This window comes from Mesoplodon bidens, assembly GCF_964165515.1.
Source record: "Mesoplodon bidens genome assembly, chromosome: 2".
In the NCBI taxonomy this organism is placed as follows: domain Eukaryota; kingdom Metazoa; phylum Chordata; class Mammalia; order Artiodactyla; family Ziphiidae; genus Mesoplodon; species Mesoplodon bidens.
Genome location: NC_138177.1, coordinates 121,669,050 through 121,687,911, shown reverse-complemented (window position 1 = coordinate 121,687,911; position 18,862 = coordinate 121,669,050). Strand labels below are relative to the sequence as shown.

Here is an 18,862-nt window from a genome sequence, read left to right as displayed (position 1 = left end):
GGTCTGACAGCAAAGAATACACAGAGGAAGACAGGAAAGCTTTGGTGTTGTGTGATGAGGCAAAAGGTCCCAGAGGTTTGGTATACATTCACTTAAAACAAAACAAAACAAAACAAAAAAACATTGCTTATAATTTTGTAACCTCCTTAGGGTGTTTTAAATGGTTTGTGAAGATCAATGTTCTGCATGTTCAAAGAGTTTAGGGAGTTTTAAAATCTTCCCATTCAGACTGGCCTGTCATAAAGAACAAAGGAACATGGAATTTCTTGCAGGGAACTTACTTCATACAACGGAGCCTAGAGATGTAAAATCAACAGAGATGGCCTATGAACTTTCCTCAATCCAGAAGGGGAAAAGCATACTGCTCTGTAGGTGTCCATGTAGTTGCTGCTTTCATCTTGCATCAATAAAATTGGTTTTATGATTTTTATTTACAAACCCACCCAGTGGCCATTATTACAAAGTAGTGGTTAAAAGCTTGGGCTCAGATGGACCTGAGTTCAAATTCAAGTTCTATCACTTCTAAACTGTGACCTTGGACAAGTTAGTTGATCTCTCCAAGCCTCAAATATCTCCTCTATGGGATGACAATAAGAATATCCGCTTCTTCATAGGGTTGCAATGAAGGGTAAGTGAGAATACAAATTGTACATGTACAGTAAGCACTGAATAATTGTAAACTATATATTTTTTTCTGTTTTGCCATTAGCTCATGTATTTTAGTCTTGATTAACCCTCTTCCAAAAGAAACTGTTAAAATGAAAGATGAGTGGATTCCTACTTTCACTGAGGTTGTGTTGTTCGGCCCAGAGGTGGAAGGCAGCTTAGAGGAGCAACACAAATAGGGTTTATCTATTGCTCTAAAGCAGAGGTTAATAAACTATGGCCCACAAGCCAAATCCAACTTCCTGCCTGTTTTCGTAGAGTTTTAGTAAAATACAGTCATACTTACTTATTTACATATTGCCTATGTCTGCTTTTGTGCTACAACGTCAGCATTTGTTGAATAGTTGCAATAGATGTGGTTTACAAAGCCTAAAATATTTAGTATCTGGCCCTTTACAGGAAAAGTTTTCTGACCCCTGCTGTAGAAACAGAAAAAATCCAATTTTTCCAAGTCACATAGCTCTGAAACCGCATACATTGTAAACTCATCTCCTCAAGGGAAAATATAAAGGGTACCTTCAAGAAGTCAGCACATTTACTTCAACTCATCAATGCCTGGTGTGAGTGTGAGTCCCCAGGGGGTTAAAGACTCATAAGGCAGCATCCTTCCCCATGAAGAATCCACAGTCCATTTGGGGATCAGGTGAATATGCAGTGAGACAAATTCTGTGCCAATGATCAGAGCAAATGGCCGGGGCAACACTGAGGCCACTGTGGTTCATTCTTCCTTTCCACATGGCCATCAACTCTGTCACAAAAAAGGTGAATTTTGAACAGAGGCTCTCTGTTTTCCTCCATTTCACTTTCCTATCTGTAGGAGAGTACTAAGAACCACCGAATGGATGAGGACTATCATAATGGAGAATCATTCTTAGAATTTTCTGGCAATGATGTGGAAGGTGGAATGAGCTGGGCAGGGAATAGGAACAGGAAGCCTTCTGCAAAGCCCACTGCTCTCATGCATGAACTGTCAGGGAATACAGCTTATCCTTGAGTGGTGGCTAAAGAAATGGAAGGAGGTTGACCCATGAATCAGAAGTAAGCAAACAAAGTTAAAAATGGATGAAGTTGCAAGGAAAGAATCATCATTCGTTCATTCAATTATTCATTGTATACTTATTTATTGAGTGTGTAGTCCATGACAATCAGTTTAAGGCACTGAAGATGTAGACACAGAAATACCCAAGAACATACTAGTCCTTGCCCTCTGCAACTTGCATTCTAGTTGAGTGAGGCATGCCATCTTAGTTTGTATCCCTCCAAAAACAGACCTGAGTGTAAACTGCTTTTCTCAGACATGGTCTCAAGAAGCACAGTGAAAGAAAAGGAAGGAAGGAAAATAAATAAGGGGCACGTTAATGCATAAGTCACTGCTGTGTGTAATTGAGGTTTAATCTCGTCTTACAACCAGTGAGGGTATAGAACATGCCTCAGAATTTTCCCAGTGAGCAGCAAGAAAGCTGGAGTATTGATCCAACAACTCTTATTCCTCATTGATTTAGGGTCATTTGGGTATGGGGAGGAGTATTAGCTCTCTCCCTCCTTTAAGGATAGATACAGGAAACTATAAGCATGTATAGAAACATCTGAAGGTACTTCTCCAGTAGGCCAGGCATATAAACAGAGTACTGTATCCACCTATACAGGTGACAAACAATTAATAAACATTCAAGAAAACTGAGATGGTGATAAGTGCTATGCAAACAATTAAAACAGGTTGATGGGGTAAAGAATGACTGGAAAGCTAGTTTAGACGGGATGGTTAAATGGCAAACACAAGGAAGACCCTGGGAAACAGCATTCAGCAGAGCTAAATAGCAAATTCAGAGTTTATAAGACAGAAACAAAGAAGAGGAATAGAAGGCATCTGTGGTGGACAGAGGGTAGAGAGCAGGGAGAGAGTGGTACAGGATGAGGTCCCAGATAGACAGAGGCCAGACCATGAAGCAAGAGCAGGGCACGGGGGTGTTGTTTTCCACATGCGGGGCAGTCACTGAGGGGTTTTAGGCAGGAACATGACATGATCTGATTTATATATATATATATATATATATATATATATATATATATATATATTTTTTTTTTTTTTTTTTTTTTTTTTTTTTTTTGCGGTACGCGGGCCTCTCACCGCCATGGCCTCTCCCGTTGTGAAGCAACAGGCTCCGGACGCGCAGGTTCAGCGGCCATGGCTCACGGGTCCAGCCGCTCCGCGGCATGTGGGATCCTCCCGGACCGGAGCACGAACCCGTGTCCCCTGTATCAGCAGGTGGACTCTCAACCACTGCGCCACCAGGGAAGCCCCTGATTAATATTTTTAAAAGTTCATCCTTGTTAGTCTTCTTCTCTCTCTTCCCTTCCTAAATGTTTAATACCAAAAGCCATTAGACCGGACTGAGCAAGGTCAATTTCCCCATGGGGGTGGAGCAGGATGTCTGAGTCCAGGTAGGGTGCAGAGAATGTCCACGTGGATGGTGAGAGTGGTAAATGGCAGCTGCCCGGCAAAAGGTCAGAAGCCAGAGTGGAAGGGTGACAGGGTTTCCACAGGGGTTAGGGCTGCCCAGCCAAGGTGCTCAAGCCCAGGTATGATGAGAAGGGTGTCCACATGGGCGAGCAACCTGGCATGGGAGATTGGAGTCCAAGCCTGGGAGGGAGCAATCGTGTGAGGGGACAGTGAAGCAGTGGTCCCACATGGAGTGTCAGAGCCCAAGCACAGTGAGAAGGATGTTGATGCAGAGAAGTTGCGGCCACTGTGGTCCCATGCAGATTGTGAAGGGCATCTGCACAGGAAGGTACCTGGTGTGAAGAAGTTGGAGCATGAGAGCGGTGAGGGTATAAGTGCAGGTAGGCAGTCCAGTGCCAGTGATTGGAATCCAAGTGGGGTGAGGAGGACATCCACTTGGGGCACCCAGGTGGGGAATATCCCAGAACAGGGTGTCAGAACACAAGATGGGAAGGAGGGCATCCTTGTGGGGACGACAGTGGGTATGCGACGTTGGAGCCCAAGTGGGGTAAAGGAGGTTGTCTGTGTGCATTGAGGGGTGGGCATGCAACAGCAGCCAAAGATTTATACGTTCAGGGGCACTGATCAAATAAGTAAAGATATTAAAGATAATGGGAACCAAGTTTCTCATTGTCAGAGAAGGCGTTATAGGTACGGGAAGGCAGGAAACTAGGAGAGACACTGTGATGATTTGAATTGGAGATGTAAGTGTGAATTTATGATTTGAGGGCGAGGAAGAGGTCTAAATGTGTTTACACATGTGTATATACATGTGTGTTCTCTAGCTTTGCCTGCTCAGTGAGAGGACCTGGGAGCATACCAAGCACCTGGATCTTGATTTCTAAAACCTCTTCCACTAAAAGGAAACAGGATACTTTGGAGAAATGGCAGATTTCAAGTCTGGGACAAGGAATGTATAAAATAGGCCTGGAACGTCTTGTGCCAGAAAAGAAAGAGGTACTCAGAGAAAGATGGGTATATATCAAAGGGACAGCTTGAGGGGGCTCCTGCATGTCAACTATGAGATAATGTGAGCATTAAAATAAATAACGACCATAATATTATTATCCATTGAATGAAATAGCAACTTTAAATCCATACAGATAAAAATAAATGAAGATAATGAAATTTGGTTGAGATATAGGATCTCTCCCCACAAAATACTTATTAATTACAAAGAGAAAAAGAGCAATTTTGTTGTGGAGAGTCCTGTCAGATACCACCTTGATCAGGTAATCAAAATTAATGGCACAATAATGGGATAAATCAAATGTATGAGATACAATGAAAAGAATACAACATCACTTCTGTGATACTTTTCACCAAAGATGCATAATTTTAATTTAATTATTAGTAAACCTCAGATAAGCCAAAATGAAGGACATTCTCCAAAATAACTGGCTTGTCATCTTCAAAAATGTCATGAGATTCAAGTAGAAACTGAGAACTGTTCCAGATTGAAGGAGCTTAAATAAATATAACTGTGTTTTTCTGAATTGGATCTTTTTGCTATAAAGAACATTATTGAGATAACTAACAAACTTGAATGGAGTCTGAGAGTTGACAGTGGAATGAAATGGTTATATTGTGTTTATGTAGGAAAATGTCTTTATTAATGTATTAGAGAGATTATGAGCATCAGATTGGCAATTTACTCTCCAATGGTTCAGGTGCAAAAAACATACCATAGTTGCAAATTTTTTTGAGATTGTTTCAAAATGAAAACTTAAAAAAATATATATTCGCTTTGGCCACTTAATTTCCTAGGTCTTTGTACATGCCCCTACCCCAGCCCTTTCCCCAGAATTCCCCCCTTGGGAATGCTTGCTTGTCCATCATGTCATTTCCTCTGTGTAAGGAGGGTACCCTTTAGAATATGTACCATGTTCCTTGGCATTAATGTTTACCTGTCTATGTCTACATTTCTATTTACCCCAAAGCGTAGAGTCTATGCCCATCACACTCATATCTATATCCCTAGTACTTAGCACAACACCTAGCGTTGTGCTTGATGAACAGCCATGCAGAGAGGGAGAGAGACAAGATTATAGGTGTAAATTTGGGAAACACTTCTAGAGCCAACAAGGTTAAGTGGGGAAAGGAGGAGATTTGGATACTGCCTAGCCTAGGTTTGAATTACAGCTGGGTGATCCTAGACAAGACTCTCTGAGCCTTGGTTTCCTCGCGTGTAAAATGGGTTGTTAGGTGAAGCAAAGGTAATAAGGTTTGTAAGTCATCTAGTTGAGTTCCTGGTGCTTAACAGGTATGCAACAAATTTTAGTTTCCCTTTTCACTTAAAAATAAGAATAAAAACCATCAAAGAAGACTAGAAGTTTAGAACTCCAGCTTATATTCCTGACTTTACTATAACCTTAGTATATGAACTTGGATATGTTATTTCACTTTACAAGGCTTCAATTTGCTTCTCAGTAAAATGGAAGGTGGAAAAATGGTGGGATGAGGAATGGACTTAATGACTGTCATGCTACCAAGATCTCATAGTTCAAAAATTTAACAAGATTTCCCTTCTGGGTAATAGTGAATACAGACAATGAAGAATAAGAAAGATTCTGCTGTATTTAAAGGATATTCCTCAGTTTAAGCTTAGCAGGCGAAGTCCAGCTCCTGCTGGACTGTACAATTGACTCATTTATACCTGTTTAAAGCAGAGGTAAATCGAGAGGTGGTAGTGTTGTTAGGTTACTGCTGAGCACATTAATAATTTATGAGCCATCAAGGAATTAACACACACTTTCAGTTCACACTGCATTTTTCCTTATTCATAATTCTTTGCCTAATTGCTTTTTCCTTTAAAAATAAGGGAGCTGAGACCTTGGATATTTGCCTAATGGCTCAGACAGAACCATGACCCATTGCCAAGTCTTTCAGTCCTTTTATAGCCTGGGGACATTTGTCATTGAAAGAAAGCTGATGGGTTTGATTTCCCTGAAAGAGATACTTTGCACTGACCTCTGGCCCCATTAGATACTTTGGTCATTGCCCATTCACTGTAATGGGTGCAATAAATTTGTTTTAATTTAGGACATTATCAAGTAGGGAATATTGACAAAGTCAAAACAATGTTTTGAAAAGAGCCAGGATGAAATCATGAATAAATAAATATGTTGAATTTAGCTGATAAATTAACAAATGTTTATTCATAAGAGTCTGACTGGACTATTTCAAAGTTAGGCCAAAGGTGATTCCATTTCTAATAGAAATGTCTTCTTTCTCTTTAGGCCAGAGGAAATGTGTGCATCATAGAAAGATATTGCAAAGTGTAAAAAGGCATTTATCCCTTCTGACAGATCTGTTTTAAATAGATCTGTTTGTTTTCAGCTAAATGCCAAAAACAGCCAGATGAGTCTAGTAGCCTTTTCTACAACAGGGCATTTATTTTCTTTGTGTAAATACCTTTATTAGGGATCTCAGCAGGCTGTTTCTCCATCTTTTCTTTGTATTAGTCCTTTAGAGTAGTGTCAAAGCACTGAAATTCTGGTTAAATATTACCTGTCTGTGTTTCCTTTTGGGTGAAAGAAATGACTCCTAACTTGGATATATTCCCCTTGAGGAAGGGGATAAGGGTGCATATGGCACTGATCCTTATGCTAATATTCTTACACAGATAATGTCGTTTGGACAGACAGAAGAAAGATCTAATAAACCACAAGGCATATTTGCAAAGCTGTGAGGCCTTGGACGGTGTTGTTTTATGCAAAGTCCAAATGGCTAAATCTTCCAGGTTACAGGTAGCCCGAGAGCATTTTTAGCTGCATAAAAACTAATTGGAACAACTTGAAAGGAAGAAAATTTTCCCTGAAGTCTTTAACCACGCTGGTAACCTAATCATTTTCTGTTCAACTTAGGGCAGTTTTAGGAAAATGAATCCATGCATGCAGCTTAGGAAACCTTACACAAGCTCAGAGAGTTGGGGAGAATCATAAACATCTCATTTAGAAAGTTTGGTGTGTGTGTCTCATGTTTTGACATCACTGCTCAGGGACAGGAAAGCCATAGTTAGACAGGGGAAAGTATAATTTTTTAAAAGATCTAACAAAGCAAGACACAAGAAAGCTGATTCTGGTTTCTCTATGCTGATGAGGAATATTTCTCCATGAGGAATTTATCGATCATTTTTATATGCAAAGGGTCCAAAACTCTGTAACTCATGACTAATTCAGTGAGCTCTCCACATGGTAACACACCAACAGTTTGACATGTGCTGCTGTTAACTGAAGTGTATTTTAGAAGAAAGAGCATGGACTGGAAGTCTAAAGACCTTTTGATCAAGTTCTGGTTCTGCTTCTTGCTAGCTCTGTAAGTTTATGCAGGTTATTCAAACTTCTTGAGCCTGACTTTCCACTTGCATGGAATTAATACTTTCTCAGACACCTCATGGAGGTTTTGTAAAAATTCTTTAAGCTAATCAATAGAAAAGTAGGTGCAAGTTATAAAGCCCTCTGCAAATATAAGAAATTATTTTTATATCACTACGATAGGATAATGCTCTAGGTCATTTTATTTTTATTTGGTTGTTTTAATTTCACTCTTGCATGTAGACTACATGCATTTGCTGTAATTCACCAAATCAAAATCCCCAGCTCTGCAAAAGCCACACTTGGAAGAACATGATAAAAATGGTTTCATTTGGACTGTATGCCCATCTGAAGTCTTCTTTGGAATGTAATTCAGTCAGAAGAAATTACGGCACTAGTAAATATTCTGAGAATTCATTAAAGTCCACAGGCCAAACCATGATTCACTGCATCAATACCAAAAGCATTTGGAAGCCACAACACTGGCTGCTTCTGAGGTTCTAAATGGGGCCACTTGCACTCACTGTGGCACTGCCTGCTCCCACCACTCAGGAGAAATGGCACTCAAATTCCCTGGAGTCTCTTCAAATGGTATTTTTCTTCCTTCTTCATGGACCTTCCTTAACAATATACCTTTCTGGATTAAGAGATGACATAGAGTTTTAGGGTTTTTCTCCACCCCTCAGGCATTCAACATGAGTATTCTACAAATTTATCTTATATAAAAACCTTTGTGAAGCAGCACTGAATTTTCCAATACCAGCCTTAAACAACCTGTCATTCAAATCCTTAAGGATGGGTTTAGGTGAAAGTGATTTCTCCACACTTGCCTTTGCTTCATCTTAGATGGCAGTGTGGTTCTTCCTTTGAAAAAAAAAAAAAAAGCACTAAAGGAGATGGTTCCTTCAGGCAACTAGCATGGTTCAGTTACTATATCAAATGAAATGTACATAGACAAAAAGCTACAAACACCAGCTTGAGTAGGAGCAGTAATGTGTAGCCAGGTATGCTGTGGAGTGTGTGTGGGACTCAGGCATTCAGCCCTGGCCAAATGTCACACAGTGCAGATAAGGCAGATAAAAATCTTCTGCCTAAGTGGGAACTGTGTAATCTCACTCTGCCTTTCCAACACATCGAAGCTAGTTTCACAAAGTCTACGTGGTTCCCAAAAACCTTCTAAAGCATCATAGAATGTAATAAATGGAGGTCATGTGACCTCCAGGTGGATACTTGGATTCCTCTGTAGCACCCTGCGCTACCAGATGCTCCAGCCATAGCTTGAATAAGTCCAGGGATGGGCCGGAACCTCCTTCTAGAACATCTCAATCTATTTTTGGACAATTCTAATTTTAGGAAATGTGGTATTTTGTTTTAACTATTCCCAATGTCTAAGGCTCTCTTAACCTGTGGGGAATGTCACCTATCTGAGGTCTGTATTGGTTCTGAATATTCAACCAGTGGCAATCCCATCTACCCACTTGTCATCTGGCACAGATCTCCCCTTGTTACTACAAAGCAATCAGGATAAACTCTGCCCATTATCTGAATCTAGCTCTATGTTCTAACCTATGGATGTCCCCTTTAAATTTATCCTTACCAAAAAGAAATAAAGCAAATCTAGCATGATTTTTTTTCTTACTAAAGCCATGCTAGCTTCTAGTAATCAGAACTTTTTTAAAATGTACAGAAAAACTCTATTTTAGGGCTTCCCTGGTGGCGCAGTGGTTGCGAGTCTGCCTGCTGATGCAGGGGACACGGGTTCATGCCCCGGTCCAGGAAGATCCCACATGCCGCGGAGCGGCTGGGCCCGTGAGCCATGGCTGTTGAGCCTGCGTGTTCGGAGCCTGTGCTCCGCAACGGGAGAGGCCACAACAGTGAGAGGCCCACGTACAGGAAAAAAAAAAAAAAAAAAAAATCTCTGTTTTAATATTCCTTTTGGGAGTTTTGTCCATATGTGCATTAACCCACCAGTTTAGCTTGTAAACTAACTCCTGCCTTGAAGAATTGAAGCTATATTTGGGTGTATTCTACCTGCTAGTACTTTTCCCATTCTTCACAGTTCCTCTGTATCTTACATACATATTGATTTACTTTTCATTGGATAATATTTTTGCTCAACGTGCTTGTCATAAGCATCACTATCTCTGCATTCATTTCAGCAAACATAGCCTCATATTTTAGTTTTGGATGTCCTTGTTGTCTTTGCTCAGGGTACGTGAGTGACTGCAAACAGGCTATTTTGTGCTGACAAGCCATAGTCTGAATAGTGTGCAGACATAAAAATACAAATTGCATGTTTTGGATTTGGGTTTAAACTGGTCTCATTAGCAGCCAATCTACTAGGTAGTCTATACCCATAAAACATGGATTGAGAAGCAAAAAACAATTTCTGAATTTTGGTTCTGCTTTTCATGCTGGATAAATTATTCATTCCCTCGTGCACCTTTATAAGAGAAAATGGCTGATGATTATGCTTACCTTTACAGATACATCACAGAGCTAATATGAACTATTTAGCCTAAAATAACTGAAACTTTTTAACACTAAAATCAGATATACCAATATAATGTTGTAGTATGCAAAAACTAACCTAAAGACTATCTTGTTCTCTTTAAAAGAGAAAGTTTCTTTCCATTCCCATAAAAGGTATACATAAAATTACATTATAATATTATATATCATTCATATATATGCCTATATATGATATATATTATCCTTTTAGCATAAAGAAAGCTACCTAGGTGACCAGGATTATGAAACACTGAAAAATTGACTGTTTTCCTTACCTGCCATTAGTTCACATTTACTTTCACTGAATTCACGGGGCAGCTGCATCCTGGAAATGCCTATTTTCACTGACCACAACTTCAGCAAACAGAGGTCCCGGTGTGTCTCTTAAATTCTGGGCTTCTGTGAAACTCCTGCTGAAGTCTGGATACCTGTGGGTTGAGGTAAACTAGTTCCACTGATCAGGGTCTGGTTTCTTCTGCTTTGTTTGACTTGAGTGTGCTTAGCCTCCAGCTGTCTGTCTGTCATCCTAGAATAGCAGCCGGAGACAGCCTGTGTGGTATCTCTTGGGCAGGAAGGTTAAGTCCCCTGGCATGAATTGCATTCAGCAACTAAATAAATAAGATACCTTGGAGATGGGCTTTTATTCATAGGAAACCAGATAGCCTTTTTGATGATAAAATATTTATTCCCTATTATCTTCTTGTTGCCAGGACTACTGCTTATGGCACATTTCTTAAAAGGAGCTAGAGTGCTAAAGAGGTTATAGGAATTAGTAGGTTAATTTTTATTTTCAAGAATATCTTGAATGATATTATATTGCCCAGAACTGAGTGTGATTTGACATTTAATGTTGATTGAGATCATACCATGTCCCACTTTAAGTCTATACTTCCTCTTTTTAATCATTGTTTTCCTCTAAGAAACAACATCTTCACTTTATAGCTTAAGAAAATGACCAAACCTAGTCACTTGGAAGGCAGCTAAATGAATTAATCAATGTGAATTCATGTAAGTGTTTAGAAAAATCTAACTACTCAAAATGAACATTTAGTGATAATTTAACTTTATTTAACACAATTTTATTATTTTAACTATTTACAAAGTACCAGCTAAGTCCTATTGGAGACCCAAAAGTGTTAGGATCTCTGACCTGCAGGAGCATTCTGTTTAGTAGGGTATTAGTATACAAATACAGATCATTCTACACCAAGGCAGACTCTGATAAGCACTGTGCTAGGAGTACAAAGTACTAGAAGGATATGGAATTCTGACTGGGAGTATCCAAGAGGACTTTGAGGAAATGCTATCTTTGAGTTGGAACTTAACAAATAACAAAAGTAGGTAACATTTATTGAGTGCTTACTAAATGTCAGCGCTGTTCAAAGTACTTTAAACTTATTAATTCCTTTAATTCTCTTGATTAACATTATAAGCTAAGTCTTGTTATAATTCCCATTTTACAGTTGTACAAACTGAGGCACAGAACAGTTAAATAATTTGCCAAAGGCCATAGAGCTAGTAAGTGATGGAGTGAAGTTTCAAATTCGAGGAGTCTTGCACCAGAATGCTTACTGTTATTCTTAACCATAACACCATACTACTTCCTGTCAGGGAAAAATAAGATGTCACCAAGCAGATTCGCAGCAGCAGCTCAGCTACAACCATGGAGAAGGGAAAATTCAGGAATATTTGGAAAGGCTAAAGTTTATTAGTGTGGTTTGAAAGTGGAGAAACAAAAAATGGATTGAGGAATTGTAGACTATAAGATGTACACAGAATGCAAGGAGGTTTGGATTACAGAAGGTTGGATTTGCAGGTTTGGCCTGAGGAACAGCAGTGGGGTACAGGGAAGTGCCTGGTCAGATTTTTGTCAGAGGAAGACCTTGTGGAGAGGAGGATTGAGTGACTGAAGAGAAGGACATCCTTTAGGGATCTATTAATTAAATCATTAAAAAACCAATTTTTGAGCTTCTCCTATGTGCCAAGCACTGTTCTGAGTGCTGAGCATATAGCAAGGAATAAGGGAGACAAGATAGACAAGGCTTCCAATTTCATTGTTTGAAAGCATATGGAAATAAATGGATGAATAAGCAAGATAATTTTATATGGTCCTGAAGAAAGAAATAGGTCAATGTGATATGACAGAAAGCAACCATTGGCAGGGGAATGGCCACTTTGGAATGGTGGTCAGGGAAGGCCTCTCTGAGCAGGTGACATTCCAACTGAGGCCTGAATGACAGACGAGCCAGTCACGGGGAAGGAAGGGGAAGGGTTCAGCAAAACAGGATTTGGGTTAATGGAGAAAAGCAGAATTAACAAATGCAAAAGCTCTGGATTGGGAAAGAGCTTGGAAGGTTCAAAGGACAGAAAGAATGCCAAAAGAAGTGCTTAGCAGAGATGGGGAGGGATACAAGGCGAGGTTGGAGAGTTAAGCAGAGCCAGGGCCTTGTAGGTTAGAGTAAAATATTTGTGTTTTATTTTAAATGAACTGGGAAGAAATTGGAAGATTTTAAGTATGTTTTAAGTAGGTGAATGGCTTACTCTGTTTTATATTTTGAAAAGATCACTCTGGGTAATATATGGAGAATGGATTATAAGGGGACAGATGTGAAAGCAGGAAAATCAATTAGGAGGCAAATTGCAGAGGTCCAGAAAAGAAAGAGATTATATGGCCTAGACCTTGAAGGAGGAGAGGTGGATGGATTAGGGTTACATTTTGGAGGCAAAGTTAAAAAGATCTGGATTAGGTGCAAGATATGGGAAAAAGAAAGGTACCAATGATGACTCCAAGAATTTTGAACCCACTGAATGGTGTGGTGCCTGTAATGAGCTAGAGAGAACTAGCTTGGGAACAGGGGGAGTTACGAGTTCTGCTATGGACATGTGGGGCTGTTCGGGGGGGTAACTAGGTCGCCTCTTTGAGGATGTTAAAATATGGATGAGAGAGGTGGATACCACAGGAATTACAGTTATACCATTAACTGACAAATGTGACTAGATATTAGGGCGAGGGCTTTGATAACTTCAGGTTTGAGTCTGAAAAGGGAGGAAGGAAGACATCCCATTAACCAACATGATAGAGTAGGAGAAGTTTGGCAAAGAGAAGGCTTAACGAAAGCCAGGAATCATGAGGAAATTCCCATTTGAATAGTGGACAAAGGTACAGGCTTTAGAATCTGAAAGACTTGGGTTTGAATCCTAGGTGAGCCGTTTACCAAACCCATGTAACAAGTTACCTGGCTGCCTCAGCCTCCGTTTCTAATCTAGAAAATGAGAGAAATGATTTGGTAATGATAAGATAGTGATAAAGAGTAAATGAAATGATATATGTAAATGCTTAATACATAGGAATAATGCAATAAATACTATTATCACTGTCTCTTATAATTACTATTATAATAATAAAAATAACAATAACTGTTGGGATGTGTGTTTTTTGTTTTGTTTTGTTTTGTTTTTTGCGGTACATGGGCCTCTCACTGTTGTGGCCTCTCATGTTGCAGAGCACAGGCTCCGGATGCGCAGGCTCAGCAGCCATGGCTCACGGGCCCAGCCGCTCCGCGGCATGTGGGATCTTCCCGCACCGGGGCACGAACCCGTGTCCCCTGCATCGGCAGGCGGACTCTCAACCACTGTGCCACCAGGGATGTGTTTTATTTCTATTGATTATTACTAAGATAATAATGTTCTGACTATTAGTTCCTTTTAAGCAAGGCTTGCAAGGATATTAATCCAGATTTGATATTCAACTCTTTTTTTGCTATATTTAATCATCAAAACAAATTACATATTATTTATGTACTTTTCCCAATTTACAGATCAATACACTAAGGCTCAGAAAGGGTACCATGTGTAAGGGTACACAGCAAGGAATTGGAGCCTACCTGGAAGAGCCAGGACTCACACCTAGATCTGACTTGCTCCAAATAATCCTGAACTCTTCCCCAACAAATCACCAGTAAGATAAAAATACCATTGTACCACTTTGCCAGTTCTCTGGGATCTATGCTGAGTGAATAAATTCTGTTTTATAAAAATGTTATTAGCGGGGCTTCCCTGGTGGCGCAGTGGTTGAGAGTCTGCCTGCCGATGCAAAGGACGTGGGTTCGTGCCCCTGTCTGGGAGGATCCCACATGCCGCGGAGCGGCTGAGCCCGTGAGCCATGGCCGCTGAGCCTGCGCATCCGGAGCCTGTGCTTCACAACGGGAGAGGCCACAACAGTGAGAGGCCCACGTACCGCAAAAAAAAAAAAAAAAAAAAAAAAAAAGAAAAATGTTATTAGCAAATCACCACCGTGGTTTTCACAGTGTCTCATGGAATTTTTCAGTGCTGGACAATGTGCCTCTCAAGGCCTGTCTTTGGAGGACATGAAGAAAAGTCTTCAGTTCTCACCCATTGACAAATATGGTAAGTATACAGATTCGTCAGATTGACTAAGGAAACTACCCCTAGGAAGGTGATGTCTGTTTGATAATAAGGGAGATAAGATTCTATTTTGTAATAAGTAGAGATGAAGGGTACTTTAAAAATATTATATTATAAAAACACAAACTTTGCTCTTGTAAGTCTTATATAAGTCTACAGTAAACTTTGCATTTAATAATGTGTGCATAAGTGTGTAAGTGTATGTGGAAGTATACGAGAGTGTGTGTGCCCATAGGAAAAAGTATAACTCTTTTTTGAAAATAATCTACTGCATCTTGTCACATTCCAAACACCTTGTTTCCACCTTATTGAGTCTACTACCTCGGAGTCCCACATTGTGCAGGTATAGGGAGGAAGAGTAAACTCCTCCCTACAGGAGGAGGAGAATTTCCACAATTACATCATATCCTTGCTAAAGAGGAGTGTTTCCTCTTTAGCAAGTACCGGATGGTAAAATGTGAACCCAGCTATTCGCTCAAAAAGCTGGAGAGGAGGTGAGGGTATCACTGATGGGATCTGTTTTGCACAGGACTATTTTAGAAAGAATTAATAAAGCTCTTTGAAATAGTTAACATAGCTCTGTGCTCACCCCTGGAAGCCAGAGGATAGGCAGTCCCCCTTATCAGCTGCCATATAAATGTGCCAGGCCTGTGATGTCCTTTCTCCCACCTCTAAGCCTGAGAAGCTCTATATTTAATTGGAATTTTAGTACAATGGGCTCATTTATTCATGGGAACTTCCTTTGACAATATATATGGAGGACTGAAAAAAATGTATGTCAGTTAAAGAGATCAGATTTATTACAAGGACTGGGTTTGTGGAAGAATAAATTCAGTGGTGTGTGCCTGGTTCTGTGATATAGATGGCAATAGACCCTGCAGCTTTAGAATCCTCACCAATGCACCTCGGCTGCAGAGTATCATACCAAGGCAATAGGAAGCCTCTAAGAAATGAAGAAAGATATTGTTCTGGATAGATTCGCCAAACTACTTGGGAACACTAAAGAAAGGAAACTTTGAGCTTCCGACTCCCAGTACGTGTCTAGAATGCAGTCGAGTGCTTTTTATCATCATCTACAACATAATTGGCCAATCCAGTAATGGGGGAAAATGTGCTCTAAGTGTCACATCACCATATTTTTTATAGATATAATATCATTTTTTCCAAACTTTTACAGATGTGACTTCACAACCACAAAATAGAGGGCACCCTTTGAAATGTGTGCTTTGACCAGAAGTCTTTTCTTTCATGGTGGAGTTTCAAGATGAAGCATTTCTTAACGATCTGTTTCTTAAAGGGATAAAACACTGAGCAGAATTCCTCAAAATGAAGTTAGACAAAAGTGATGCAATGATTTAAAAAAGTAGGGTTTTCCTATGCATATATGTACCCGGGGTAGAAGAAAACATTAGCATGTTTGAATGGAGTGACAGTCCCAATAGACAAAAACGATATATTCAATATCTCCCACTAGGAACATCACATCGTATAAGAAAGGACTCTTTAATTGCCCTCCATTTCTACTTCATAAACTAGTTGTGGTATAACAGCAACTTTATGAACTGTTTCTTCCCCACCCACAGAACAGGGCTAGAGAATGAAGATAAAATTAAGTACCTAACTGTACTTGAGACCTTTCACCCTGAAGTAACAAAACACGTAGACATGGTTCAGTCTTTCCTTAAAGCCTGTGTTCAAATTTCATTTGGTCCCTCTTAAGCTGAGTGACTTCACAGAGTCTGTCCTTCAACTCTGGTGATGATGGTATCAATAATAAATGTCAGCATGCATGCCCTGCTGATTTTGCTACCCATCTCCGAAGGCGATCCCTCCCACACTAGAAGGACGGATGCTCCACTGGAGTCCTATGGAGAGAGAGGCATGGAGCATCATAGGCCAGAAAAATCACATGCGGTACATTAAAAGGTTGATTATAGTAATGAAAGGATTACGAGCTTTTTAAAGAATCTGTCTATGCCCGGGATGAAGTTGCAGTTTCAGTCTGGACGAAAGGAAATATTTTTGCTCTAAGGTGTAGATTTTTAGTCCGCCCAGAATTAGGATTCAGTAATGTGTATCCTGCTTCCCCTAACCTAATCTCAGCTGGCCAGGGCCAGCCTCAGTAGCAGGAGAGGACTGGTCACAGCAGCATTGGCAGCAGTGGTGCTGCCTCTCGGGAGAGTATATGTGCTGCCTAAGAGATTTTGACAGAGACCTTTCTTATGAAAATAAATATGCCCATCGAACCGCATATTGCCAGAAGTCTTAATGAAGATGTGGATAGCTGAGTTGGTTCTGAAAACTCAGCTATCAAAGGGGAGCAAAAGCAGCATTAGCTATTGACAAATGTGCCCATTTTCGCAGAAACAATGAATGGTTTCCCTACTTGGAATGGAAAGGTAACTGCTTCCCTGCTCACGTCCTACGTTCTCTAGGACTGTGGCCAGATTCTGAGGCACTAGCTCAATTCTCTGGACACACCCAGGTCTATTGCTTCAATGAGCATCAAATGCCACTAGTATTCAGACCTAAGCACTAAAGTACACTTAAAAATTGGGCTTTCAGATAGAAAAAAAGAGAAAACAACCAGAGCCAACCTGTTATAGAGAATACTGTTTCCTTTTCTCTGCTGCCATCTCCACCTCCCTTTTCAGCCATCAACAGCTTTGCACTCACTATGTGTCAGACACTGTGCTAATTGTCTTATGTGCATTACCAGCCTTATGACTTCTCCCCTCTACAAATGAAGACACAGGCTCAGAAAGGTTAACAAAAGTCACAGAACTGGTAAGTAGTGGAGGCAGAGCTTAAACCCAGATTCGCCTGACATGAAGCCCGTACTTTTAGCCATCATGATAAACCACCTTCCTGAACTGTACCCTTCTTAACTCCGAATTCAAAATGTCACCCGGCCAGACACCCATCACTGAGGTTCCTCTGGTCTCAGCTCTCTGTTTTCATTGTAAATTCTGCTTTTGTTGTACAATTGCTTGTCAGCAACTCTTGTCCAAACTCTCTGTTTACATGAGCCAGGAGAGGCTGCTTGGCAGCTGTGCGTTGCACTGGCTGAGGCTGGTTAACAGAAATGGGGAGATGGGATGAAAGGCCGATAAGTAACAGCTGAACTTCTTTCCTGATGCAGGCTACGTGTCTGATCCCATGAGCCCCATGCATTTTCATTCTTGCCGGAATTGTGGCAGCTTTGAGGACAGCAGCTGACAGCATTCCGCCTTTACCTAAGGAGAGTTTCCCCCAAGCTGACAGCAACAATTCCAACCATGGCAGCCTTGCTTCCATTTATATTTTACCCTCTAAGGTCTCCTTATATTGGCTTATTCATACTGGTCCTATTTAATTCCCCACCACAAGTTGGGCTTTGGATTTGTGGCTGAGGAATGAAATGCAAAAGAGCCAAAACAGAATGTATTTGAAGAATTGTTTTTAATTTTGTAAAGGAAAAAATAATTTTATGTTGTTGGTTGGAGATGGGGCCTTAGTCGTTGGTGGGGACTTAACAGTTGTTATGTTTTCATAGACTGAATTAAGTAGATGTGTTTGAGAGTCATGTGTTTGAGTTCTTAGAATATTGTTCATTTTCTTATCTCATTATGTCACTTAAAGTGTCCAGCCCTGTGATTAAAGATTCTCTGGTGACAAACAAAATTGACTCAGAAGTGTATTTCATTCCAACAAGACTTATACTGAGTACGCCTTTCTTTCAGATATATTGGTAAAAACATGTATTGATCTTCAGATCAAGAAGCTTGCAAAACTATAACACTTGTTATTTGGCCTCCTCTCTACATGGTACCTCTGTGCTCTGCTTGGGTGACCCGTTGCTGTCAGCACCGAGGTGTCACAAATGCCATCGGTACCATCATGAAACCTACCCATGCATGCAAAGCTGCCATTCATACCAGGGTCTGGCACAGTGCACTGGGAGGATAGTTGAGGTACCTGCTACCTTCAGAAAAAGAGAAGTCTTCCCTCCACACTCCCAACAAGGAAGACAGGAATGCTTCCACCAACAAAATAGTTTTGCCATTGAAAGACAGACCTGGAAAAAACAGTCAGGAAACCATGAAAATTCAGTGTTATAATTATGGCTATTCACCTTGGTAAGGGAAATAACATTAGTAAAGGAAGATTGGGCATCCTCTAAATCAAGGTTTCCGGATCTCAGAACTATTGGAGGGTGTAATTCTTCATGGGAGCTGTCCTATGCACTGTGAGATTTTTAATAGCTTCCTGGCTTCTACCTCCAGATGCCAGTAACAGCTCCCTAAGTCACAGCAATCAAAAGTGCCTCCAGACTTTTCTTAATGTGCTCTGGGGGACAAAAATCTCCCCAGGTTGAGAACCACTGCCCTAAATCCTGAGATTAGGGGGCTGAAGAAGAATGAAAGGAAGATAGAGCCTGACTCTGACTGGCTGCATTTAGGCA

General features: G+C 40.5%; 1 protein-coding gene across 1 annotated transcript in view; it reads left to right on the top strand.

Moving 5' to 3' along the window:
* TNNI3K (TNNI3 interacting kinase) overlaps positions 1–17,637 on the top strand; it is a gene marked incomplete at its 3' end in the record, with an annotated part of 285,990 nt that extends 268,353 nt beyond the window's left edge. Inside the window, exons 24-25 of the mRNA XM_081226315.1 lie at positions 14,321–14,400; positions 17,561–17,637. Of these exons, the coding sequence (XP_081082441.1) occupies positions 14,321–14,400; positions 17,561–17,637 (157 nt within the window). The remainder of the gene's footprint in view (positions 1–14,320; positions 14,401–17,560) is intronic.
* Between the last annotated feature and the right edge of the window lie 1,225 nt (positions 17,638–18,862).